This window comes from Capra hircus, chromosome 16 (assembly GCF_001704415.2).
Source record: "Capra hircus breed San Clemente chromosome 16, ASM170441v1, whole genome shotgun sequence".
In the NCBI taxonomy this organism is placed as follows: Eukaryota; Metazoa; Chordata; class Mammalia; order Artiodactyla; family Bovidae; genus Capra; species Capra hircus.
In genome coordinates this window covers 50,678,640-50,705,388 of record NC_030823.1, presented here as the reverse complement: position 1 = coordinate 50,705,388, position 26,749 = coordinate 50,678,640, and the positions used below count along the sequence as shown (strand labels likewise).

The 26,749-nt window shown below is 46.4% G+C and overlaps 1 protein-coding gene across 1 annotated transcript in view; it reads left to right on the top strand.

Moving 5' to 3' along the window:
- FHAD1 (forkhead associated phosphopeptide binding domain 1) overlaps nucleotides 1–26,749 on the top strand; it is a 159,547-nt gene that overhangs the window by 30,817 nt on the left and 101,981 nt on the right. Inside the window, exons 3-4 of the mRNA XM_018060595.1 lie at nucleotides 1,235–1,441; nucleotides 18,034–18,304. Coding sequence (XP_017916084.1) covers nucleotides 1,235–1,441; nucleotides 18,034–18,304 — 478 coding nt within the window. The remainder of the gene's footprint in view (nucleotides 1–1,234; nucleotides 1,442–18,033; nucleotides 18,305–26,749) is intronic.

Sequence of the window (26,749 nt, the reverse complement as noted above, 5' to 3'; positions counted from 1 at the left end):
TACTCTGTATGAAAGTTGAGTGAGGCACTCTGAGAAGAATTAACTTAGAAAATAATTGCGAAGTCTCAGGCTGGAGTGGATGGCTCATAGGCAGTGTGCTGAAAAGACAGAGAACTTCACATATGCCCTAAAGCCCGTAGTCCAGGGCACCCAGGCAGGTGGAATGTGATATTTCTTCCTTGGGGCTGAGTTTTGCTCCCTCTTAAGTGAAACTGCATAGGAGCCCTCTACCCCCGCTGCCAGTTCACTGTCTGAAATCCCTTTCTTTGGGGGGCAGTGTGGTCACACCAGGGCCCCTACTGAAAACCAGATCATCTTTGGTTAGATAAATTCTGACTAGCTTTTAAGAAGCACTAGAAATAATCACATGGGAAAACCAAGACTTTTAAAAAGTAGCTATAAAACCTGTTGTGGGATTTTCCTGGTGGTCCCATGGTTAAGATTCTGATCTTCCAAAGCAGGGAGTGCAGGTTCAATCCCTGGTGAGGGAACTAGATCCCATATGCCATGCCAAAAATAAATAAATTAGTAGGATATAAATTAACAAAAAAGGTGAGAAAATAAAATTTAATAAATAGAAAGATTGTAAACATAGGAAAAAGACTGAAACCTGTGTTCAGACAGAGCCTGCCTCTGGGGAACAAGAGTCTAAGTGATTTTAATGTCTTCTTTATGTTTTTCTCTAACTCTCATTTTCTGCATTGTTAAGAAAAAACGTGTTTTTCTAAAAATGAATAGAACAAACAAATGATAACAATAATCATTATAAAACCTCCCCTTCACTTTAACACTTGCTGTAAATAGTTGAGTCACTTGCCAACTGACCTTTCTGGTTTGTGTTGGGCCATTTCTGCTGTCTTGCCATTTGGGACAACCCAAAGTATACTCATGTGGAATCATAGAAAGATTGGCCAATTCCTGACTAGTTCCCCCAAGTTCCCTCTTGCCTCTCTGTGGTGGCTGACTCCCTGTCCAACGACTTGGGCAACTATTCTGGGTCTGGTGTCAGACAAAGCCCATGGCCCTCTGTTCACTTGCTGTGTGGCCTTAGGCGAGTCACTTAACCTCTCTGAACTTCAGCATCCTCCTTAAAAGGAGGACTGCAGTGACCATCCAGTCAAATGAAGCCATTAGCACATTGAGGCACCCAGTGTCAGTAGCACTAGTAAGTATTAAGGCCCCCCTCATTATTCCCACTTTCCTGGCTCTGACTGTCCCCCCTTCTCCATTTCAGTCTGCAGACATCGACAACCATCACGCGCTCATCGAATATAATGAGGCTGAGGGCAGCTTTGTTCTCCAGGACTTCAATTCCCGCAGCGGCACCTTTGTCAATGAGTGCCACATTCAGAACGTGGCTGTGAAGCTCTTACCCGGAGACCTGTTGAGGTTCGGCAGTGGAGGGCTGACCTACGAACTGGTCATCGAGAACCCAGCCTCGGTGAGTCCAGGCCGCTGCGGGGTGGGGGTTGTGGGGCAGAGGTACCGTCTGTGCAGCTCGGGGCTCAGATGTGGCCAAAGGTGGAGGTGGTCCAGAGCACATCAGTTTGCCTTCAGCTACACACACTCTGGCAGCCACAGGACCCAATTCTGTGAAGGTCAGACCCATCCGGTGGGTCCCAGGGAGGAGCGAATCGCAGCGCCCTCTACTGGGAATTTCTTAGAATTACAGGCAAGAGTTGCCTAGCAACCAGCCCAGAACTAGTGTATTTTCCTGAAAAGTGAAGCTTGCAAGCAGAGATGGAAAGCAAGTGTGTGCTTTTGAAGATGCAGAGATGGATGCTTCGTTTTTAGGCAGATCAGTGCTCTACAACTTCCTAGCTTTGAGACCTCGGCCAGGGTTCTTTGCATGCTTGGGTCTGGGTGTTATCAACGGTGCAGGGCATTGAGAGAGTATAGAAAGGGTTAACAGCCTTGTTAGGAAGGCCAGAGGTTCCCAAGCAGCCAGAGGAAATAAACTGCAAGTGGTAGACGTTTTTTTCCCTTCTCTTTACAAAATTAAAACTCAGCATTCAAAAAACTAAGATCATGGCATCCAGTCCCATCACGTCCTGGCAAATAGTTGGGGAAACAATGGAAACAGCGACAAACTTTATTTTCTTGGGCTCCAAAATCACTGTAGATGGTGAATGCAGCCATGAAGTTAAAAGACACTTGCTCCTTGGAAGAAAAGCTGTGACAAACCTAGACAGCATATTGAAAAGCAGAGACGTTGCCAACAAAGGTTCCTCTAGTCAAAGCTATGGTTTTTCCAGTAGTCATGTATGGATATGAGAGTTGGATGATAAAGAAGGCTGAGTACAGAAGAACTGATGCTTTTGAACTGTGGCGTTGGAGAAGACTCTTGAGAGTCCCTTGGACTGCAAGGAGATCCAACCAGTCCATCCTAAAGGAAATCAGTCCTGGGTGTTCATTAGAAGGACTGATGCTGAAGCTGAACCTGCAATACTTTGGCCACCTGATGCGAAGAACTGACTCATTAGAAAAGACCCTGATGCTGGGAAAGATTAAAGGTGGGAGGAGAAGGGGACGACAGAGGATAAAGATGGTTGGATGGCATAACCAACTCAATGAAAATGAGTTTGAGCAAGCTCCCAGAGGTGGCGAAGGCCAGGGAAGCCTGGTGTGCTGCAGTCCATGGGATCACAAAGAGTTGGACACAACTGAGTGACTGAACAATACAAAATTCTCTTCTAATCCTGTGTTTCATGGTGATATCTGGTCTTGCCTGAACTTAACTTTTCTCAAACCTTGAACTAACCAATGTGTTTTTCTTATGGAAATGTTTTTCTTAAGCTATGTTAATGAAACTATGTATTTGCTTTGGAATATGCCTTTCTTCAAGATTCATGTCAATTGTTTGATGCCCAGAGATGACTCCCCTTGTTCCAATGCTGTTTCAAAATACATGTTGTAGGAGAGGGCCCTGGTGCAACTCTCAGTCTTGAGGTGTTTCTTTTATCTGATTAGCAGTTTGCTAACAGGTATAAAATGCCTTGCCAACAACTAGCAAGGGGACACTCTTTCTGTCCCCTTCTGATGTCTGTTTCAGAAGCTTTCTCTATCCCTTTTATACTTTGTTTATTTTAATTGGAGGCTAATTACTTAACAATATTGTGGTGGTTTTTACCATACATTGACGTGAATCAGCCACGGGTGTACATGTACTTTGCTACACAAAAGCTCCGAGTAATCAAGTCTCATCTCTGGTCCCAGACTGAATTCCTCTCCTCAGCGAATCCCAGTGTAACTCACCGCTCACGACCATAACCTTTCAGTATCTATGTGTAAAAAGTCAAAATCAGTGTCTGGTGGAAATAGACACTCCACACCTGGTAACTGTCCTCACACCTTGGATCAGAAATGTTCCTGGATCAGGACCTAAAGTATGGCCCCAGGTTAATCAGAACATAACCCAAAACTCGCCCATCAAAGCTCAGTGGGGAGACAGGATGGAGGGTGGTTAGCAACACAGGCCTGGGTCAGAACCCCAGCTCTGCCACTGGCCCACTCAGTGTGCTCTTGCACAAGCCACTGGACCCCTCAGAACCTCCATTTCCTCACCTATAAATGGAGCCAATGGCAGTAATGTCTTTGCAAGCTTGTCTCAAGGACTGAAAGAGATGGTTATAACTGCAAAACCCCCAGCCCAGTGCCCAGTCCTTGGGAGCACATAGTAAACACCTGTCATGCATGTCCCAGAGAGACAGCGTGTTCATCTCACCTCTGCCACCAAGAGTGCTGCATGGACTGAGACCCCCTAGGTGTAAAATCCTTTCTGGGACGAGACTAGATATAAATAAACAAAGCTTAGAGACTCTGGACAGACTCCTAGAGTGTGGGTCCCATAGGCAGCCCTAAATACTCACTCTAAGATCAGCAGCGTCCCTCGGGCTTCAGGGGCAGTGACACCACATCCATCACGTTCAGCTTTGCAGATCTGGGGCAGTTTTCTTCTACTGCTGCTCAGCCTCCTTTTCCTCCTTGGACCAGCATTAAAGGTGCTCTCTGGTGAGATACACTGGGGACCTCTGGCCGCCCTGAGGAGTGGCTCCTGACCCTGATGTGTTGATCTAATCAAGGATCCTCTACACAGGCTCTAGGGATCCCCTCATCAGAACCATGAGGGGAGCAGACCCACAGTGCAGATCTGAGGCTCAGCCCAGGCCTGAGGACTCATACTTAGGGTTCCCAGGTAAAATACAGGATGCCCAGGTAAAAACCAGGCATTTTTTATACATGTGTGTCCCAGATATTGCAAGGAACCACTTATGCTAGAACAAGTTATCTGCTCTTTGTCTGAAACTCAGATTTGACTGGCACCCTACATTTTATTTATGTATTTATTCATTTATTTATGCAAAATCTGGCAACCATACACATCCTCCCTGGGAGTGGGGCCTGGGAATATGTATTCACTCAAGCTCACCCCCAACAGTAGGGAAACCCAAATTTACAATCATTTGTATGGAACACTTATAGAGTTGTTTAGGGGTAAAAGAAAAAGGGATTCCAGACCCCCAAGTCTGAAAATCCAAGTTTGTGAAGTTTGAGTCAATATTTCCCTAACATGTCTAATTATAAGAATTTTTCAGGAATGCTCAGTAAAATTACAGATTCCCAGGCACCCTCCCTGGGAAATTTTGACTTTCTGGCTTGCCTTTAGTGGGAGGAAGTGGGAGAGAGGGAGAAGGAGGCAGCAAATGATATCTGCATTTTTTTTCTTTTTTTCCACACCAAGGTATTTATTGAAATATCATTTATAGGGGCATAAAATTTGAAGCCTAAATCTTCATCAAAAGGGGGCATTGTTTAATAAATCATAAGGAGTTCATTTATATAGGGAATACTATGCTGCCTTTTAAAAACACAGCTTTGTTGAGATACAATTAACATACAATAAACTGCACATTTAAATCTGTACTTGGATGGGCTTTGACGTATGTGTACACCTATGAAACATCTCCACAATCAAGACAGTGAACAAATCCTGCATCGCCCAAGGTTTCCTCTGGATCACAGCATGTGTGTGTGTTTGCTTGCTTTTAATAGCTTTGTGTGTGCATGCTCAATCTCTGTGTTATCTGACTCTTTGCAACCCCATGGACTATAGCCGGCCAGGCTCCTCTGTCCATGGGATTCTCCAGGCAAGAATACTTGAGTGGGCTGCCATTTCCTCCTATAGTTTAACAGCGTCCAATATCATTGAAGGACAATTTACATAACATAAACTTCACCCATTTAAGTGTCTAGTTCAATTTTGGTACATTTACATGTACAGCCATCACCACAACCAGCTTTCAGAACATTTTCATCCTTTTCTATCACCCCAAATGTCGGGAAACCTCAGAGGCACTTCATTTTTTAGTTTGCCTTTTAATTTTCAAAATTGTGGTAAAATGTGACGTTTACCATGTTCACCTTTCTTAAGAGTACAGTCCAGCAGCATTGAATATATTCATACTGTTGTGCAGCCGCCGCCACCATCCGACTCCAGAACTCTTCATCTTCCCAAACTGAAACTCTCCACCCGTCAGATAAAAACTCCCTCTTCCTTCCTCCCATCCCACAGTCTTTCTGTGTCTATGAATTTGACTTGATTTCTCCTCTTGTGACCATCTTATTTCACTTAGTGTGATGTCCTCGAGGTTCATTCCGGCTGAATAATGTTTCATGGCGTGTATTCCCCACGGTCTGTTTGTTCTTTTGTCCATCCATGGCCATTTGCTTCCACCTTTTGGCCATTTCAAGTAAGGCTGTTATGAACACGGGTGTACAGATATGGAAGGGGGACTCTGTTTTACGAGGTGCTTGTTATATAAGCATGGGAAACGGTGATGACAATCTCTGACCTTGAGTAGATGAGAAGGAAGAAGATGCTTTGTAAGAAGAGAAACCAGTACGCAACAGGAGGAATCGCTGACGTGGACAGCACTGTGCTAAGCAATTCACCTGCTTTCCCTTATTTCATGCTCACAGCAACCCATGACTTGGGTTCTCCCACGATCCCCATTTTACAGACAAGGAATCCAAAACTCAGACAGGTTAAGTAATTTCCCCGGGTCATACAGCTAGTCAGCACAAATGAAACACTATCCCCACTTGCAGATAAAGGAAGGGAGAAAACCATTTAGTCTATTGCTAGCTAGAGCAGTAGCCTCAGTTGGTCTTCACAAAGAGCAAAGCAAACTTTCACGGTCACTCAAATATACACAAACTTTTTCAGTTCTTATTTCTACACTCACTTGTGCCCTGCTTCATTCCTCCACTGACTGCCTGCAGAGGTGTTTCCCTGACTGTGCCCAGGTGACTTTGCAGGACTCTTCCCCCATCTCATCTTCTCAAAAACACTTTCTGCTGGTGAGTCCCCAGGTTGAGAAACTTGCATCCTCTAAGCTGTTATTCGTGGAGGGGTCCTTCGCAAGGCCTCCTTGGGGGCAGCCTATGGACTGATAAACATTTTCCTATGAGTTCCACTTGCTGATAACTCAGAGTGTGAACTGTTTAAAAGAAGAGAAAGAAAGAGGGGAAAAAGGAAAGGTATTGAAGAGCATCTCTCAGATACAGAACTTGCCTCGTGGTCCAGTGGTTAAGAATCTGCCTGCCACTGCAGGGGACATGGGTTTGATCCCTGGTCCGGGAAGATTCCACATGCTGCGCGGCAGCTAAGCTTGCGTGCCACTATTGAGCCCACGAGCCACAGTTGCTGAAGCCTGGGAGCACTGGAGACCATGCTCTGCAGCAAGAGAAGCTGCTGCAATGAGAAGCCCCACACACCGCAGCTAGAGAAAGCCCATGCGCAGCAATGAAGACCCAGCACAGCCAAATATAAATAAATAAAATTTTGAAAATATTTTAAGGTCTAGTTTTTCTAAGAAATTCTTTGACGTCATCATGCTTCCTGGATGTTCTTGTTTCCCACTGATTGGCAGGTCCCAGGTGAGGGTGCTGTGTTTACTCCCGGGGTAGAGTTTCCCAGGAGGACCGCCCTGATATCACCCAGGTTAAGTGTGATAGGAACTGTTCTTTTCCTGACAAAGAGTTCCCAAATGAGAACACTTGTTTCAGGCTCTGTGGTGACAGTAACCAAGAGAGAGGACTGTGGCAGCATTTCTTTGGGGAGGGGAGTGGGTTGGGTTAGGAGTCTAGACGTGTTTGCAGCTGTCACGTGGTTAGGGCACATGCCCGAGGCCAGGCTGACTCCAGAGCAATCCCAGCCCTGCTCTTGTACTGGCATTTATACTGGACACACCCAAGTCATTTCCCTCAAAGCCTCGTTCTCCATTTCTGTAATATAGTTCCTACCACACGGAACAACTGTGGTGTTAAGTGGGCAATGAATGTAAATTGTTGAGTCCAGCGTCTGGCACCTGATAAACACATGAAAATCCTCAGTTTTATTTATTTATTGGCTGCACTGCATGGCAAGTATGTAAGATCCTATTATTAATAATAGTTCCCTGACCAGGGATCAAACTTGCATCTCCTGCATTAGAAACATAGAGTCTTAACCACTGGACTGCCAGGGAAGTCCCCACCCTCAACTTTAGTTAGAATCAAGCGAACCAGCGTGTAGCAGCCAAGATGCTTCCTTTGTAAGTGTTCCTTTGGACAGGAAACCTCCCAAGCCCTCCCCCGACTAGCAGACAGATATATTTGCAGATAAATTATCCATAGAATAACATAGAAGATGGAAAAATATAATCTCGTTTGACAAAGTACATCGGCAGCCAGCATATGCCTAGGACCATGCTCTGTAAATCACAGCTCTTTCATGGAAGCATTACTCCACAGTCACCATTCACAGTATAGTCCACGTAGACGGCGCCCCCTGGGGTTGTGCGGGACATAACCTGCAGGGCCATTTGCAATGCCCTGAAGCAAGCATTGATTACTATACAGTCTCAGTACCAGGTGTGGGAAATTGAAGTCACAAAGTCAGGTGTGCCTGCCATACGGTGCGTTTTGTGGGTAGTTGCCTTTCTTTGTGCTTCCTGAACTCTGGGAAAGGAGGTATAGAAACAAGTTGTTCTAGTCACAGTGACGGTGTTCTCATAAAGCAGCTGAGTAAGGAAATCCTCATCACCCAAATGTATAAATCGTGTCTTTCTCTGTTCTGAAGTATATGGCAAAACTGATGGAAATAGCGAGAATGAAAACGGAAGCGAGGGGCCACAAATTAACGTGTCGAGTTGTTCCATGAAGGTGTTGTCGGCTCGTTGGCAGGAGCTCCCACCCCTATCATTGCCCGTGACTGGCCTTCCCTTTAGCCTGTGCTGCCCTGTCCTCAGTCCAACTAGACGCTCCCGTGTGGTTCCTGGATACTGTTCTCTGTCCCTCCAATGTCATGACGTCATGTCTAGCGGGAAGAGCGCCCTCTGTCGGCCATTGTTCCTCGCTGCTTTCATGAGGAAGCTCTGCAGAATAAAATCAAAAGCAAAGGCTTTGGGGTTTGATGGGCCCAAGTTCAAATGCTAACTGCAACTGACTTTACCTTTCTGAGCGTCTGTTTTTAATTTCTGCCAAGGAGCTGCTCATTAATCACAGATCCCCTTTTGCCCTTAAGTTTTTTCATAGAGGTCCCTGGGACCACCCCTATCATTGTATAAGCTGAGGCCTGGAGAGTTTCAGTGACTTCCCCAAGGTTAGGTATCAGTCATATAGACCCAGAGCCAGGATTAAAAGCTACCTCTCCTGAGTCCCTTGGAGGCTTTTTCCTAATAGCATGAAGCATCACGGTACCATGTGAGCCCAGGCAGCTCCTCCACTGCCTGCTGGTTAAGGGAGGTCTCACAATTCCCAGTTCAACCTGCAATTTCACATGCCTGACAAGGAATGATCCATCATATGGGTAAAAGCGAAAGCCACTGGTAATAGAAGAAAATGCATTTTCAATATTGGCTTCCTGGTTTGGCCTCACTAATTTTTCACCAGGGTTATTGGGCTATGGCTGCTACTCAGTCATGTCTGGCTCTTTTGCGACCCCATGACTGTAGCCAGCCAGGCTTCTCTGTCCATAGGATTTTTCAGGCAAGAATACCGGAGCGGGTTGCCATTTCCTCCTCCAGGGGATCTTCCCGACCCAGGGATCGAACCCTCATTTCCTCGTCTCCCCTGGACACATTTAGTTGCCCTCTTTCTTGATGATGATGATACCTGATGGCAAATGTTTGATGCTCGTTTATTATAGACCAGGAAGTGCTCCAAGCATTCCATGTGCTCTGTCTCACCTGCTTCTCACCAGTCTAAGAAATAGCTGTTCTCCTCCCTATTTTACAGACGAGGCACACAAATAGCAGACTCGTCAGGGTCACACAGATGTAAGGAGCAGAACGGGAAGCTGGACCAGATTCTGTTTCATGCCAGATCCCCAGCTCTTTACCCAGAGGTTGGCAAACTAGGCCCAGGGCCAAATGGAACACAAGCACCCCCTTTATTTCCATATTCCCTATGCTGTCTGCTGTGACTGCAGAGTAAACGGGAAAGACATCGTATGGCACACAGAGTTGGAAATATTTACTGTCTGGCTCTACAGAAAATGTTTACTAGCCTCTGCATTACACTGTATGGTCTCTTTTATTTTACTTGATTTCTGTATGGTCTCTTTTACTGGTTTCTGAAAGAAGAACTAAAAATAGAGGGAAAGCTGGAGAGAAAAAACTCAGTCAGATTAAGCCCCACTGCTGGCAGCTGTGCTCGTTAATTGCTTACTTAGTTTGCTGAGAAATAACAACAACAACAAAAAATAGGTGAGCTGAAAAAACAGATTTTGAGCAATCTTTTCATCACCTCTTAAAAAAATAACTGGAATATGTGGTTCTAAATATACACAAACAGGACTTCCCTGGTGGTCCAGTGGTTAAGAATCTGCCTTCCAATGCAGGGAACACAGGTTCGGTCCCTGGTCCAGGAAGATCCCACATGCCTCAGGGCGACTAAGCCCATGCGCCACAGCTACTGAACCCACTGGGATCTAGAGCCTTCAAGCCACAGCTAATGAAGCCTGTGCACCTAGGGCCCATGCTCTGCAACAAGAGAAGCCACTACAAGGAAAAGCCTGTGTAATGCAACTAGAGAGTAGCCCCCACTCACTGCAGTTGGAGAAAGCCTGCTTGCAGCAATTAAACCTGTGCACCACAGCTACTGAAGCCCATCTGCGCTAGGGCCCGTGCTCTGCAACAACAGAAGCCCCCAAAATGAGAAGCCCACTCACGACTAGAGAAAGCCCATGTGCAGCAGCAAAGACCCAGCATAGCCATAAATAAATAAATACAAGTAAATATACATCCACATATACATGTATTTGCACATATAGTAATAGTATAATTACATTGACATATATCTGATAAATGTACTAGATATTAGAATATTATATATAACAGAGTTATATATACTGTAAGTTGTAAGTTTTTTTTTACTGCATATTGTAAGTTTACTGCATATTTTAAGTTTTACCTGTTTCTTCAACTGGAAAGTTTTCTTTTAAAACTGTGGAATGTTGGGAATTCCCTGGTGGTCCAGTGGGTAGGATTCGGCACTTTCACTCTGGTGGCCTAGGTTCAATCCCTGGTCTGGGAACTAAGGTCCTGAAAGCCAAGTAGTGAGGTCAGAAATAAATAAATAAAACTGTGGAATGTCTTCCCTAGGTAATTTCTGAAGAAGAAATTTGGGGTTTATAGTCCAAAGCCTGCTGTAGCTGAAGAACTATTTATTTGTTCAAAGTTTCTCTAGGCAGTGCTTTAGTACTTGTCTTATTATTGATTCCTTGGTCTTAAATCATTCTTCTCTGGGGCTACTGCTTTACTTTTATAGGTTTAAATTTGGTGCATGAGTACAGACTGGTGGATTTTATTTGAACATGACAAACAACTTATGACAGCTTTCATTCTGAGTACCATAGAGTCTCACCATAGTGTTCATAGGACATAGAGCACATAGTGCCACTTATGCCAAAGTCTCAATAAATATATTGTCCAGAAAATTTTACTGGTTGCAAGTGTCATAAAACTAACTTAAACTACCCTAGGGGGAAAAAATAGCTCATGTAACCGAAAAGGCCAAAAGCTGCAGCTTCAGGCCCAGGTGCCCAAGCGATGGTCAGGAATCTGACTCTGCTCTGCCAGCTTCCCAGTCTCTGGCAGACTCTTGCCGCCTCACCTGCAGGAAGGTGGCCACCATCAGCACCAGCACGCTCCAGACTGGCAGCTCCAGAGGAGGAGCCAGCATCTTCCTCGGCGTGGCTTGGATCTTGACTAGAGCCCAGCCTTGAGGAGGATGTGGCCTTACTGTACCTGGGGTTGAGGAGCTGGCTGGCGGTAGAGGGAATGACCAGAGAGCAAGGTCCTCTTCAGAACAAAACCTCTTGCCAGTCAAGCTTTGTCATCTCCAACCTGACCTCATAGGATTTCATCTACACCATGCTCTTACAGGTCCTGCTGATGGGATGAGAAGTCCTGAGACCATCACATGTTTCATATCAAAGGCGACTTCTCATGGCCAGTGAAGTAGAGGGCAGGGGGCTGCAGATGGTCTCAGGCACAGGGTCCTCAGCAAAAACTCAAACAGGAGGACTCTTGAGGACTGTGTCATCCCCCGATGTCTATGGACAACCTTGGTGGGTAGGGTGGAGACAGGAGCGCAGGTGGAAGGCTTAGCACCCTGGAGAGACAGGACCCAGACTCAGCCAGGAATCTGGGGATCAGCGTGGCTGCCTCCTGGCTCCTCTGGCAGAGCACACCCTGGTTTACCAAACTTGAACCACACTGCTGCTTCTCTTCTCTTTACTTGGTCGATGGTCATTCACTCTTGCATTCAGTCTCTCGATTGGGCAAGACCGAACTGAAGGAGGTCAAGTCTAGGGGTAGTGAAAGCTATTTGCAAACACCCAGCTGTTTTCTGGTTAGATTCTATTTCCCATTTTATGAACCAACCAGAAAGCTAATTAGAACTTGAAAGAAAGAACTGTAAGATTGAAGATTTACAAAAAAAAAAAAAGGAAAAATTAGATGGATCAGGTCTCCTTTAACCCCAAAATCCAAATGAATGACTTTTCTGAACAGCTCCAAGGGACCTAATTCTTTTTGTGTTTTGGCTGCACTGAGTCTTCATTGCTGCACACAGCTTTCTCTAGTTGTGGCGAGCAGGGACTCCCCTTTGTTGCAGTGCTTGGCCTTCTCATTGAGGTGGGTTCTCTTGTTGCGGAGCACGGGCTCAGTAGTTGTGGCCCGCAGGCTCAGTTTCCCAGAGGCCTGGTGATCTTCCTGGATCAGGGATCAAACCCCTGTCCCCTGCACTGGCAGGCAGATCCTCAACCACTGGACCCCCCCAGGGAAGTGCCGGGACCTCTTTTAAGTGCTAAAACCTAAAAGTAACGTACAACGTGGTGGTTCTTCTCAAAATCATCTTGATTTTTCACATTGAAGATCCTGAACATAATTTACCTTTTTCTTGGGGACATAGAATTACTACCCCACTTTGAGTTATGGTGACATCCTGGGAGCTGTTGAGGTAAAAAGCCATTTGTTGTCGTTGTTGTTCAGTTGCCCAGTCATGTCCAGCCCTTTTTGACCCCATGGGCTGCAGCACACCAGGCCTCCCTGTCCCTCACCATCTCCCAGAGTTTGCCCAAGTTCATGTTCCTTGCATTGGTGATGCCATCCAGCCATCTCAGCCTCTGACACACTCTTCTCCTTCTGCCCTCAATCTTTCCCAGCATCAGGGACTTTTCCAGTGAGTTGCGTCAGATGACCAAAATGCTGGAGCTTCACCTTCTGCATCAGAAAAAAAGCCGTTTGCCCAGCACCAAATAGCCCCTCCCCAAGCTTCTGAGAGCTAGTAACTGTGTTCTGCAGTCTCCGTCCTGTCTTTTGAGATCCATGGCTCCTCCATGCTGTGGTCAGTATGCCTCTCCCCTGCCCTGTCACCCCCACCCCCAGGCCTTCCAGACTGTGGGAATTAAGCTCAACATCTACATGTGCTAGATTCTTCTGTAAGGAAGATGGTCTCTTCTCCCTGCTTCATGTGTTGACTCACTCACATATCTATATCAGCGTGGACTCGGTGTATTTTACACTCTGGGTCATGAGCCCTTCTTTTCTATTTCTGTTTTGCCTGCAGTAGGTCTCCACTGCAGCCTGAGGGTTTCTCCTGTTGCTGTGCATGGACTTAGTTGCCCCATGGCATGTGGGATCTTAGTTTCCCAACCAGGCGTTGAACCTGTGTCCTCTGCATTGGAAGGCAGATTCTTAACCACTGAACCAGCAGGGATGTCCCTCATTATCTGTTTTGTTGCTCAAATTCTTCCAGCCTCAGCCTCTGGGAGCTCTTTCAGGCTGGTTGCCGTGCCCTTAAGCATCTCCCCATACTTTTGCTCTGGGCACTGCTTTTCTCTCTGCTATTATGAGATTCTCCAGGCTTAGCAGGTATTCCCCCTCCCCCGTCCCAGCCCCAGAATCAAAGACCTTTTTACTTACACTACTTTTGCCAACTGTTCAGGTCAGTCAGCAGTGAACACCTGTCGTAAGTACCAGGCACTCTGCTGAGTGCCTGGCGCAGACAGCGACTGACTAGTAAATGTTTAACAACCAGCTCTCTGAAAAATGTAGATGATGCACACGAATAGCATAGGTTTAATGACGTCAGGAGTGTCAAGAATGTGCAACACCTTCTTTCCAAATAATGAGAAATACAGTACTCTTTCCTGTAAATTCCACACAGCCAGCTGAGTCTCACAGAATGCTTTCATTGACTTCCGTTGAATTCTTGTATCCATAGCCAATTTCTTGTTGTAACGGATGAATAAGAGAGTTCCCAACCTGAGCACTTGTGGATATTTGGGGGTATTTTGGATATATTTGCATTTATGAGTAATACAAGTAAAAAAGAAAGACGTTGGAACTTTGTGCACATTCATCAGTGACATGACTTTTTTTTTTTTTCTGCATCAGATGGTAGTTTTTAAGTACTAGAGGAATGTTCCCTCAATTTTGTGTGCTACTTATAATGGGTGAGGCACAACATGCTCTTTGTCATCTGCACTGTTAAGGTTTTCCCCATTACCTTCTTATATCTAGGAAATCAGCAAAACAAACAAAAAAATCAAACTCTGGTGGCTCAGAGGGTAAAGCATCTGCCCACAATGCAGGAGACCTGCGTTCGATCCTTGGGTCCGATCCCTGGGTCGGGAAGATCCCCTGGAGAAGGAAAAGGCAACTCACTCCAGTACTTTTGCCTGGAAAATCCCATGGACAGAGAACCCTGGTAGGCTACAGTCCATGGGGTCACAAAGAGTCGGACACGACCAAATGACTTCACTTCACATGTAAACCACTATTATTAAACCTATTCATAAAAGTTTTGGGTTTCCCAGGTGATGCTCAGTTCAGTTCAGCTCAGTTGCTCAGTCGTGTCCGACTCTTTGCAACCCCATGAACTGCAGCATGCCAGGCCTCCCTGTCCATCGCCAGCTCCTGGAGTCCACCCAAACCCATGTCCATTGAGTGATGCCATCCAACCATCTTATCCTCTGTCGTTCCCTTCTCCTCCTGCCCTCATTCTTTCCCAGCATCAGGGTCTTTTCCAATGAGTCAGCTCTTCGCATCAGGTGGCCAAAGTATTGGAGTTTCAGCTTCAACATCAGTCCTTCCGATGAACACCCAGGACTGATCTCCTTTAGGATGAACTGGAGTGGGAAATAACCCTCCTGCCAGTGCAGGAGACATAAGCGATATGAGTTCAATCACTGGGTTGGGATGATCCCCTGGAGGAGGGCATGGCAACCCACTCCAGTGTTCTTGCCTGGAAAATCCCGTGGACAGAGGAACCAGACAGGCTACAGTCACGGGATTGCAGAGTTGGATACGACTGAGCGTCTGAGCACATACACATAGGTTACTTGCCACAATTTTGAAAATAAGAAACAACTTCTCTCTCTCCCTGACTGGGCTCCACTCCTTCATGCTGGCTGCACTCTTAAGTGCAACCAGGGCACTCCAGACCCTGGTGTCCAGCCAAGTTCTCTTGGGTCTGCTTGGCTCTGGTTGGACCACTTGCCCCTCCAGTGCACCAGTGAGTGCACCAAGGAGTGTGACTGGCTGATGGCTGAGCCCCACCCACAGCAATGGACTGAGATTGGGAGAGAGGTTCCTGGAATGTCCAAAGAGCTGCGTGGGTTCTGGCCTGTTCTCACTTGAGGAGTGAGATGTGACCACTCCCTTTAGCACCCTGGCAGTTAGTGGGCAGGGAGGCACAGCTACCTGAGCAACCCAGCGTGAAAGGGAGTTCTTCCACCACTACCTGTGGTCTCTAGATTTGTTTTCTAGCTAGCAGAGGATAGAACACACTTGAATTTACCCCTTCGCACCTTCAGCCCATTCATTCTCTAAAACTTTACTAAATCAATGGGAAAAAATGATAGGAATGATTGAGGTGAGACAGCCCCAGAGAAGAGGAAGGGAGAGGATGGATGGAGAAGTCAGCACAGGCAGGAGCAGGGCATCTCAGCTTCTGAAAGGAGAGAAAAGAAGAGAGCTTAGGTAGAGACAGAGGTGTCCACAGTGGAGAGAAATTTTAATCTACATATAAGGTAGCGGAGTTCTGGAACACCACCAAGTCCATTCCTGAAACAGGTGTCAGTAGGGCCTAGAGGCTGGCTGTTAGTTGCTCAGTCTTGTCCAGCTCTGTGACCCCATGGACTGTAACTTGCCACCCTCCTCTGTCCGTGCAGTTCTCCAGGCAAGTGGGTAGTCATTCCCTTCTCCAGGGTGTCTACCCAACCCAGTGATGGAGCCCGAATCTTCCACGTTGCAGACAGTCTTACCTTCTGAGCCATCAAGGAAGCCCAGGGCCAGTGCTGGAGCAGGGACTTCCCGGTGGTCCAGTGCTCAAGAGTTCACCTTGCAATGCAGGAGACTGGGGTTTGATCCCTGGTCAGGGAACTAAGGTTCCACATGCTGTGGGGCACTAAGCCTGAGTGCCACACCTGGAGAGCCCACATGCCACAACTAGAGGGTCCGCTCGCAACAACAACAAAAGATCCAGCATGACGCAACTAAGGCGCGATGCAGCCCCCCCAAAAAGTGCTGGGCCAGGCGTCCCCAGACAATTGGAGTTTAATTTCCTCGAACACTGCTCTCACTGACTCCAAAAAAAGCCTTTGGAGGAATTCACCGGATTCTTGACTTGGCTAGGAAAAGCTGTAGCTAAAAGACTGGTTTGGGAGCCCAAGCGAGTGGAGAAACTTCCTCTTGAACACGGTCCAGCTGGAGTTCTAGGAAGTTCTGTCTGCCAGTGCTCCTATTTCGGAAGCCTTCTGTCCTGTTTCTCATTATGTGTCCCTGTCTGGGGAAAGAGACACGTGACCCCACACAGGCGGCGAACCTTTAAACTTAGCTTCTTACTTGAAAAGTGTGTTGCTTTTTCTTCCAGGAGTCTAGGGGGAGGGGTGGGGATAGGTGATAAGAAAGGAGAGAGAAACCAAGAGGGAAAGAGCTCATCAGACCCCAATCCGACCACCCCCTCCACCATCACCTGAGCTTGATCAGTTCCTTAACCCAGCAGTCCCCCAACCTTTTGGTCACCAGGGACCAGTTCCATAGAGGACAATTTTACCATGGACCCAGGTGGCAGGGGGGTGGGCTGGGGGATGGTTTCGGGATGACTGAAGTGCGTTACATTTATTGTGCACTTTATTTCTATTATTATTACATCAGCCCCACCTCAGATCATCAGGCATTAGATCCCGGAGGCTGGGGACCCCTGCCTTAACCCCTCCCAGCCTCATTTGTAATCCGGGCATAAAGAGATCTCCTCCCCCTATTGTGAGGAAGATGAGTAAAGTACAATAAGTGGTAGCACTCATGACGTCATGTCTTAACCACTAGGCAAGGGGAGAAACCGCCATGACAGCATCAAGCCAAGACAAAGCCAGGTGTCAGCACCTCTCTCAGCATCTGCTTCTCCCAGTTTAGATAGATCTTGATGTGCTCTCTGTTGAAAGTAGCTACAAACATCTGCTGGGGTCCCTCGATAGATATTTATGGAGTATCTGCCAAGAATAGGGTGGGTGTTGAGGATCACAAGCTAATGAGCCAGCCGGGGTGCCTGCCACCCCAGAGCTCTTGGCTTTGGGGGACAGATGTAGTAGGAATGCCAGAAAGACATGCAGTGTGGATGGAAAGAAAGAGGCCATGGGGTCCTGGAGAGCTGGGCTTGAATCTCGGAGATTTGTCAATTCATTCTTTCAACCGGTACTTTTTAAAACAATATTTATTAATGGTGACACTGGGTCTTCATTGCTGTCCGCGGGCTTCCTCTAGTTATGGTGTGGGCGGCTACTCTCTAGTTGCCTTGTGTGGGCTTATCACAGTGGCTTCTCTTGTTGCAGGGCATGGACTCTAGACACACAGGCTTCATTAGTTGTGGTTCGAGAGCTCTAGAGCATGGGCCCAGTAGTTGTGGAGCACGGGCTTAGTTGCCCTGCAGCATGTGGGATCTTCCCGGACCAGGGATTGAACCTGTGTACCCTGCATTGGCAAGCAGATTCTTAACGGCTGGGCCACTAGGGAAGTCCTCAACCGATATTTGAGGGCTTACTCTGTACGCACCAAGGGTTTATTCTAGGTGCTGAGGATACAGTGCTGAGCAAGATGGACAAAATGCTCTTATGTCTTAGAGATGGCATTCTACCAACTCAGCCACTCACTACCAAATCTACGATCTTGGGAAGGTCACTAAGTCTTACTCAGCCTCAGGCTCATCACAGAGTGTTAGGTGTATTAAATGAGGTAATGGATGCAAATCTCTTGGTAGGGTGCTTGGCATGAAGCCTGCACCCAACAAATGGTGGTGCAGTGATGTGCCATGTGACCCATGTGGGGATCACCATCCCAGATTTGGGGAGAGTCTGGGAAGGCTTCCTGGAGGAAGTGACTTATATGATGAAACCTAGGACAGCAATCACGTCGCTGGGACAGAAGGGTGGAGACCACCCCAGCTGCTTGTAACCTCCCCTGACCCTCTTGTCTGCCCCTGCAGGTCTCCTTCCCATGGGCGATGGGCCCAGCACCCTGGCCCCGGCCACAGCCATCTCGGGCCACACAGCAGCCGAACCAGTCACCCTCGCCACCGCAGGTCCCCTTCCATCCGGGCGTCCGGCCGGTGCCAGTGCAGAGGAGCTGGTCCCAGGGCTTCCCCAGGCCCACCGTGGTCCCGCCTGCCTCTCACAAGCGGCCCATGAGTGCCAGCGGGAAGATGTTCTCCTTTATGGTGGACGGCACTGCCCACGGGGTTCCCATCATCAAACAAGGTACTCAGGGGCGCTTCCGTGGAGGCTTCGGGGATGGGTTCATGGACAGGAGGATGGGGCTCAGTTTTTGCTTATTTTCTCCAGTTCTAAAGTGGAACATTATCAATTGTGAAAAAACAATTGGGATAAACAGAAAACAGTGAAAGATCTCATCCTTACCATCTGGACTGCCCCCTGTTAACTTTTTGGTACAAATCCCTTCAGATTTTGTGCCCATCCACCCATATCAGTCAGTATCTCTGCAATGAATGTGTGTGTGTGTGTGTGTGTGTGTGTACATATACATGAATATATATGAATGTGTATCAGAATCTATATTTGTATACTTTGACAGAAATATGAGTAACTGAAATCCCTCCTGCCTTCAGAGGTTTTAAATATTTTATTACCATTTTGCAACTTAGAGGAGACAGAGGCTTATGGAGAAAATTACTTCTCTAGAGGTGATACATTCAATCTAATCTCACCTGATGCTTTTCGGTGAAATTTAAGGCTGGTTATCTCAAGGACTGTCACTCACAGCCTGGTCACTTTGGGGGCAGAAAGCTATCAAGGATTCATTTCCCCCTCCTCCGTCCCAGAAGGCTTCATGGCATTTGGGGAGGAGACTTCCTGTCTGTCACCGTCCCCTCAGCCTCATCAGCCTCGCTGGCAGAGTAGCTAGGTCGACTTAGTCCCTGGCATGATTCCCAGATTTCTTCTGTGGCCGCTGTCAAGAAGGTCCCATTCTCTGTCCCCTGGGTCCCACCCCAGACCCCTCTGGGTCCCCAGATCTCTCACTGGCTCCACACCCTCCCTTGGTCTCCCTCAGGACTACTCACCTAGTCACCTCACTCAGCCATTCAAGTAATAGTTATTAGGCTACTCTGAAGATAGTGAGTTATCTCAATTGATTGTTCACAGTCAGTTACAAGTCAGTTCCGTTCAGCTGCTCAGTTGTGTCCAACTCTTTGTGACCCCATGGACTGCAGCACGCCAGGCCATCACCGACTCCCAGAGCTTGCTCAGACTCACATGCATCAAGTCGGTGATGCCATCCAACCATCTCATCCCCTGTCATCCCTTTCTCCTCCTGCCTTCAATCTTTCCCAGCATCAGGGTCTTTTCCAATAAGCCAGTTCTTCACATCAGGTGGCCATAAGTACTGAAGTTTCAGCTTCAGCATCAGTCCTTCCAATGTATATTCAGGATTGATTTCCTTTAGTATGGACTGGTTTGTTCTCCTTGCTGTGCAAGGGACTCTCAAGAGTCTTCTCGAACACCATAGTTCAAAAGCATCAATTCTTTAGCACTCAGCTTTCTTTATAGTCCAACTCTCACATCCATACATGACTGCTGGAAAAAACATAGCTTTGACTATATGCACTTTTGCTGGCAAAGTAATGTCTCTACCTTTTAATATGCTGTCTAGGTTGGTCATAGCTTTTCTTCCAAGGAGCAAGCGTATTTTAATTTCATGGCTGAAGTCACCATCTGCAGTGATTTTGGAGCCCAAGACAATAATGTCTTTCAATGTTTCCATTGTTTCCCAAATGGAAACATTAGGACCAGATGCCATGATCTTAGTTTTTTTGAATGTTGGGTTTTAAGCCAACCTTTTCACTCTCCTCTTTCCCTTTCATCAAGAGGCTCTTTAGTTCTTCTTCACTTTCTGCCGTAAGGGTGGTGTCATCTGCGTATCTGAGGTTATTGGTTATTGATGTTTCTCTTGGCAATCTTGATTCCAGCTGGTGCTTCATCAAGCCCGGTATTTCGCATGATGTACTCTGCATATAGGGCTTCCCTTGTGGCTCAGCTTGTAAAGAATCTGCCTGCAAAGTGGGAGACTTGGGTTTGATCCCTGGATTGGAAGATCCTGGTTGCGAACTATACAAAAAAGATCTTCACAACCCAGATAATCACGATGGTGTGATCACTCACCTAGAGCCAGACATTCTGGAATGCAAAGCCAAGTGGGCCTCAGGAAGCATCACTACAAACAAAGCTAGTGGAGGTGTTGGAATTCCAGTTGAGCTATTTCAAATCCTAAAAGATGATGCTATGAAAGTGCAGCACTCAACATGCCAGCAAATTTGGAAAACTCAGCAGTGGCCACAGGCTTGGAAAAAGTCAGTTTTCATTCCAGTCCCAAAGAAAGGCAATGCCAAAGAATGCTTGAACTACCACACAATTGCACTCATCTCACACACTGGCAAAGTAATGCTCAAAATTCTCCAAGCCAGGCTTCAACAGTACATAAACCAAGAACTTCCAGATGTTCAAGCTGGATTTAGAAAAGGCGGAGGAACCAGAGATCAAATTTTCAACATCGTTTTATCATCGAAAAAGCAAAAGAGTTCCAGAAACACTTCTGCTTTATTGACTATGCCAAAGCCTTTGACTGTGTGGATCACAACAAACTGTGGAAAATTCTTCAAGAGATGGGAATACCAGACCACCTGACCCGCCTCCTGAGAAATCTGAATGCAGGTCAAGAAGTAACAGAACTGGACATGAACAGCAGACTGGCTCCAAATAGGAAAAGGAGTACGTCAAGGCTGTATATTGTCACCCTGCTTATTTAACTTATATGCAGAGTACATCATGAGAAACGCTGGACTGGAGGAAGCACAACTTGGAATCAAGATTGCCGGGAGAAATATTAATAACCTCAGATATGCAGATGGCAACACCCTTATGGCAGAAAGTGAAGAAGAACTAAAGAGCCTCTTGATGAAAATAAAAAAAGGAGAGTGAAAAAGTTGGCTTAAAACTCAACATTCAGAAAACGAAGATCATGGCATCTGGCCCCATCACTTCGTGGCAAATAGATGGCAGAACAATGGAAACAATGGAACAGTGACAAACTTTATTTTGGGGGGCTCCAGAATCACTGCTGATGGTGACTGCAGCCGTGAAATTAAAAGACACTTGCTCCTTGGAAGAAGAGTTATCACCAACCTAGACAGCATATTCAAAAGCAGAGATGTTACTTTGCCAGCAAAGGTCCATCTAGTCAAAGGTATAGTTTTTCCAGTAGTCATGTATGGATGTGAGAGTTGGACCATAAAGAAAGTTGAGTGCCAAAGAATTGATGCTTTTGAACTATGTTGTCGGAGAAGACTCTTGAGAGTCCCTTGGACAGCAAGGAGATCCAACCAGTCCATCCTAAAGGAAATCAATCCTAAATATACATTGGAAGGACTGATGCTGAAGCTGAAACTCCAATACTTTGGCCATCTGATGCAAAGAACTGACTCATTTGAAAAGATCCTGATGCTGGAAAAGATTGAAGGTAGAGTAAGAGGATGACAGAGGATGAGATGGTTGGATGCATCACTGACTCAATGAACATGTGTTTGAGTAAACTCCAGGAGTTGGTGATGGACAGGGAGGCCTGGCATGCTGCAGTCCATGGGGTCGCAAAGAGTCAGACTTGACTGAGAGACTGAACTGAACTGAACTGGGAAGATCCCCTGGAGAAGGGAAAAGCTACCCACTCCAGTACTCTGGCCTAGAGAATTCCATGGACTGTATAATCTATGGGGTCACAAAGAGTCAGACACAACTGAGCGACTTTCACTTTCACTCTGCATATAAGTTAAATAAGCAGGGTGACAATATACAGCCTTGACATACTCCTTTCCCAATTTAGAACCTGTGCATTGTTCCATGTCTGTTCCTAACTGCTACTTCTTGACCTGCGTACAGGTTTCTCAAGAGGCAGATCAAGAGGTCTGGTATTCCCATCTCTTGAAGAATTTTCCACAGTTTGTTGTGATCCACACAGTCAAAGGCTTTGGCATAGTCAATAAAGCAGAAGTAGATGTGTTTCTGGAACTCTTGCTTTTTCGATGATAAAACGATGTTGAAAATTTGATCTCTGGTTCCTCTGCCTTTTCTAAATCCAGCTTGAACATCTGGAAGTTCTTGTTTCAAGTACTGTTGAAGCCTGGCTTGGAGAATTTTGAGCATTACTTTGCCAGTGTGTGAGATGAGTGCAATTGTGTGGTAGTTCAAGCATTCTTTGGCATTGCCTTTCTTTGGGACTGGAATGAAAACTGACTTTTTCCAAGCCTGTGGCCACTGCTGAGTTTTCCAAATTTGCTGGCATGTTGAGTGCCGCACTTTCACAGCATCATCTTTTAGGATTTGAAATAACTCAACTGGAATTCCATCACCTCTACTAGCTTTGTTTGTAGTGATGCTTCCTAAGGCCTACTTGACTTCACTTTCCAGGATGTCTGGCTCTAGTCCAGTGATCACACTATCATGGTTATCTGGGTCATAAAGATCTTTTTTGCATAGTTTTTCTGTATGTTCTTGCCACCTCTTCTTAATGTCTTCTGCTTCTGTTAGAACCATATCATTTCTGTCCTTTACTGTTCCCATCTTTGCATGAAATGTTCCAGAACTCAAATAGTTATTATTCTGAAACATACAAACTAAGGAGCATATGAGACCTGTCTCTACAGTTTACATCATCATCCTCTAAGGAACGCTCACTTATCTACCACCCAAGTTAAGAAATTACTCAGGCAGTTCTCCCTAACATTTTAATGTGAAAATTTTCAAACATACAGCAAAGTAAAAAGAATTTTAAAGAAAACAGCTCCCCTCCTAATTCTACTATTAACATATTTCTGTATTCTTTGTTACATTTCTGTCTATCCATCCTTCTATTCATTTATTGCATGCTCAGTCACTAAGTTGTGTCTGACACTTTGCATCTCCATGGACGGTAGCCCACCAGGCTCCTCTGTCCTTGGGATTTCCCAGGCAAGAATACTGGAGTGGGTTGCCATTTCCTTCTCCAGGGTATCTTCCCATCCCAGGGTTTGAACTTGGATCTTCTACATTGCCAGCAGATTCTTTACCACTGAACCACCAGGGAAGCCTTATTCATTTGTTAATCCATCTTATTTTCTGATGCATTTCAAAATAAATTGCACACATCTGTAGTCCTCCTCCTAAATATTTTAGCATATATACCATTAACTAGAATTCAGTGTTTTTTGTCTCTTTCATGTGAGATTAACATGCAATGTGTATTTGTTATCATGACTGCATAAGAAATTCTCCCCAGAATTTGCAGCCTAAAGCAAGAAACAAGCATGTTATTATGTACAGTTTCTGTGGGTCAGGAATCTGGGAGCAGCTTAGCAGGTCGGCCGTGGCTCAGATCCCTTGTAAGGCTGCATCATCTGAAGGCCTGACTGGGGCTGGAGGATCCACTTCTAAGATAGCGTGCTCACCTAGCTGTGAGCAGGAGGCCTCACTTCCTCACTATGGGGATCTCCCCAGAGAGCGGCTCCAGTGTTCTCATGAACATCAGTCTGCAGCTGGCTCCTCCTGAGCGAGTGATCCAGGAGAGTAAGGTGGAAATGGCAACATCTCTTATGACTAAGCCTCAGTAGTCACTCCCTGTCATTGCTCAGTGTCCTGTTGATTACAGAGGGCCTCCCCCTCCAGGATGGGAGAAGACTACACACGGGCTGAAGACCAGGAGGCAAGAATTATCGGCTCTCATCTTGAAGGCTGGCTACTGCAGTCTGCCCTCTGGTCCTCAGTGATTCACCCTCCTCCGACCCTCTCCTGTGCCCCTCCCCCAAATCTCACCTCATTACAGCATCAGCTCAAATTCCAGAATCTCATCTAAATCAAGTCCAGGCATAGACGAAGCTCATGGGTGTAGTTCCTTAAGTTCAGTTCATCAAGTACTATTTCAGAAACCTGAAGACCGATGAACAAAGTGTCTGTCCCTCACATAACCCAACATACAATGGTGGGACAGACACAGCATAACTGCTACATACCCTCCTCTAATTAAAAAGGGAAAAAGATAAGAAACACACAGGCGTCATTGGCCCAAAGCAATTCTGAAATCCAGCTGGGAAAATCTTAGCAGTTCCTTGATGGGGCCTCAGTCCAGCTCTTGCCCAGAAACGACATTCCAGTGCTCTTGGTTCTGCCCTCCTGTCTCTAAGTTCTGCCCTATGAATTGTCCTGCCTTTCCCATCGAAGGTATCACATGGTTGCAGCTGCAACCAGTGTCTGCTTCCTGCCTGCAGAAGCTTGTGGGTCCAGAAGCTTCTTTTAGTTTTGTGAGTCTCTGTCGGTCTCCGTTGCTAGTTCTTCTTACATGGGTTCATCCTATTAGGTGAAACCCATGTTGTTGTGTTCAACTCTTTGCGACCCCATGGATTGCAGCATGCCAGGCTTCCCTGCCCTTCACCATCTCCTGGAGCTTGCTCAAACTCATATCCATTGAGTTGGTGATGCCATCCAACCATCTCATCCTTTGTAGTCCCCTTCTCTCCTGCCTTCAATCTTTTCCAGCATCAGGGTCTTTTCCAATGAGTTGGCTCTTCACATCAGGTGGCCAATGTATTGGAGCTTCAGCATCATTTCTTCCAGTGAATATTCATGGTTGATTTCCTTTAGCATTTACTGGCTTAATCTCTTTGCAGTCCAAGGGACTCTCAAGAGTCTTCTCCAACACCACAGTTCAAAAGCATCAGTTCTTCAGTGATCAGCCTTCTTTATGGTCCAACTCTCACATCCATACGTGACTACTGGAAAAACCATAGCTTTGACTACACGGAGCTTTGTCAGTGAAGTAATGTCTCTGCTTTTTGATATATTATCTAGGTTTGTCATAGCTTTTCTTCCAAGGAGCAAGTGTCTTTTAATTTCATGTCTGCAGTCACCATCTGCAGTGATTTTGGAGCCCAAGAAAATAAAGTCTCTCACTGTTTCCATTGTTTCCCCATCTATTTGCCGTGACGTGATGGAACCAGATGCCACAATCTTCATTTTTTGAATGTTGAGTTTTAAGCCAGCTTTTTCATTCTGCTCTTTCACCTTCATCAAGTGTCTCTTTAGTTCCTCTTTGCTTTCTGCCATTAGGGTGGTGTCATATGCATATCTGAGGTTATTGATATTTCTCCCGGCAATCTTGATTCCAGCTTGTGCTCCATCCAGCCCAGCATTTTGCATGATGTACTCTGCATATAAGTTAAAAAAGTAGGTTGACAATGGGCAAAGCCCATGCTCACAGGTTTTTTTTTACCCAAGCCCTTCCACCTTGGGCTTCTGCCAGCACTGCCCAAGCTTCTTAGAAGCCCAGTGCCTAGACCAAACATCTCTGGGACACTGCCCTGAGTCTGTGTTCTTAACACAAGATTTTTACAGTCACTTCAGTTTCTTCTTTAGATTGTGTTTTCTTAAGAGCACCCTTGATTTGATCTTTGCCCAGAGTTTGTTTCTTACGTGTCATTTGCCACCTGCACAGGCAGGGAACTTAACTGTCTCTACCCCTCACATGGACTTCCCAGGTGGCACTAGTGGTAAAGAAACCGTCTGCCAATGCAAATAGTGCAAGAGACACGGGTTCAATCCCTGGGTCAGGAAGATCCCTTGGAGTAGGAATGCAACCCCCTCCAGTATTTCTTGCCTGGAAAATTCCATGGACAGAGGAGCCTGGAGAGCTACACTCCATGGGGCCGCCAAGAGCCATGACTGACCAAGCACCCATTCACATTTCACTGTAAATAAGTAGTAAGAAGCAACCAGGTGCTCCTTCCACAACTCTTGCCTGGAGCTCTCTTTAGCTTGGTCAGTCAGCTCATCAGGAACATTTTCTCTTCCCACATGATGACAGGCAATGTGCTATTAAAACTTCTGCCGCCACCTAACAAGGATCCCTTGACCCCAGTAACATTTTCCTCCCTTTCCTGGAAACGTCCCCTCACTGCCTCCTCAAAGGCCTTTGAGCTCCTACTAACAAACCTTCTAACAGGCCTCCTCTAAGACTCTCAGCAAAAGTCCTCCAGCTTCTGGCCACTGTTCCGCCCCAAACCACTCCACCATTCAGGGGTTTTGTTAAATTTCACACCAATCCTGCTGCCAAAAGTCGGTATTCACTACTCATTGCAGCTGACACGTTACTCCAGGGTGTGAGGGTCTAAAACAACAGTAAGGAGTGTCCCTGATGGCTCAGTGGTGAAGAATCGTCCCGCTAAAGGAGGAGACACAGTTCTATCTGTGGTCTGGAAAGATCCCTCATGCCACAGAACAACTAAGCTCGTGCATCCCAACTACTGAGCCTGTGCTCTAGAGCCCACAAGCCGAAACCACTGAAGCCCCAAAGCCCTAGAGGGGCTCTGCAACAGGAGAAGCCACTGCAGTGAGAAGCCCACACTAAGCAGTAAGCCCCACTCCCTGCAACTAGAGAAACCCCGAGCACAGCAGTCAAGACCCAGCACAGCAGTCAAGACCCAGCACAGCCAAATAAATGTGTTTAAAATAAAACAACAGTAAGCATGAAACTCCAGTACTTTGGCCACCTCATGCGAAGAGCTGACTCATTGGAAAAGACTCTGATGCTGGGAGGGATTGGGACAGGAGGAGAAGGGGACAACAGAGGATGAGATGGCTGGACGGCATCACCGACTCGATGCACAT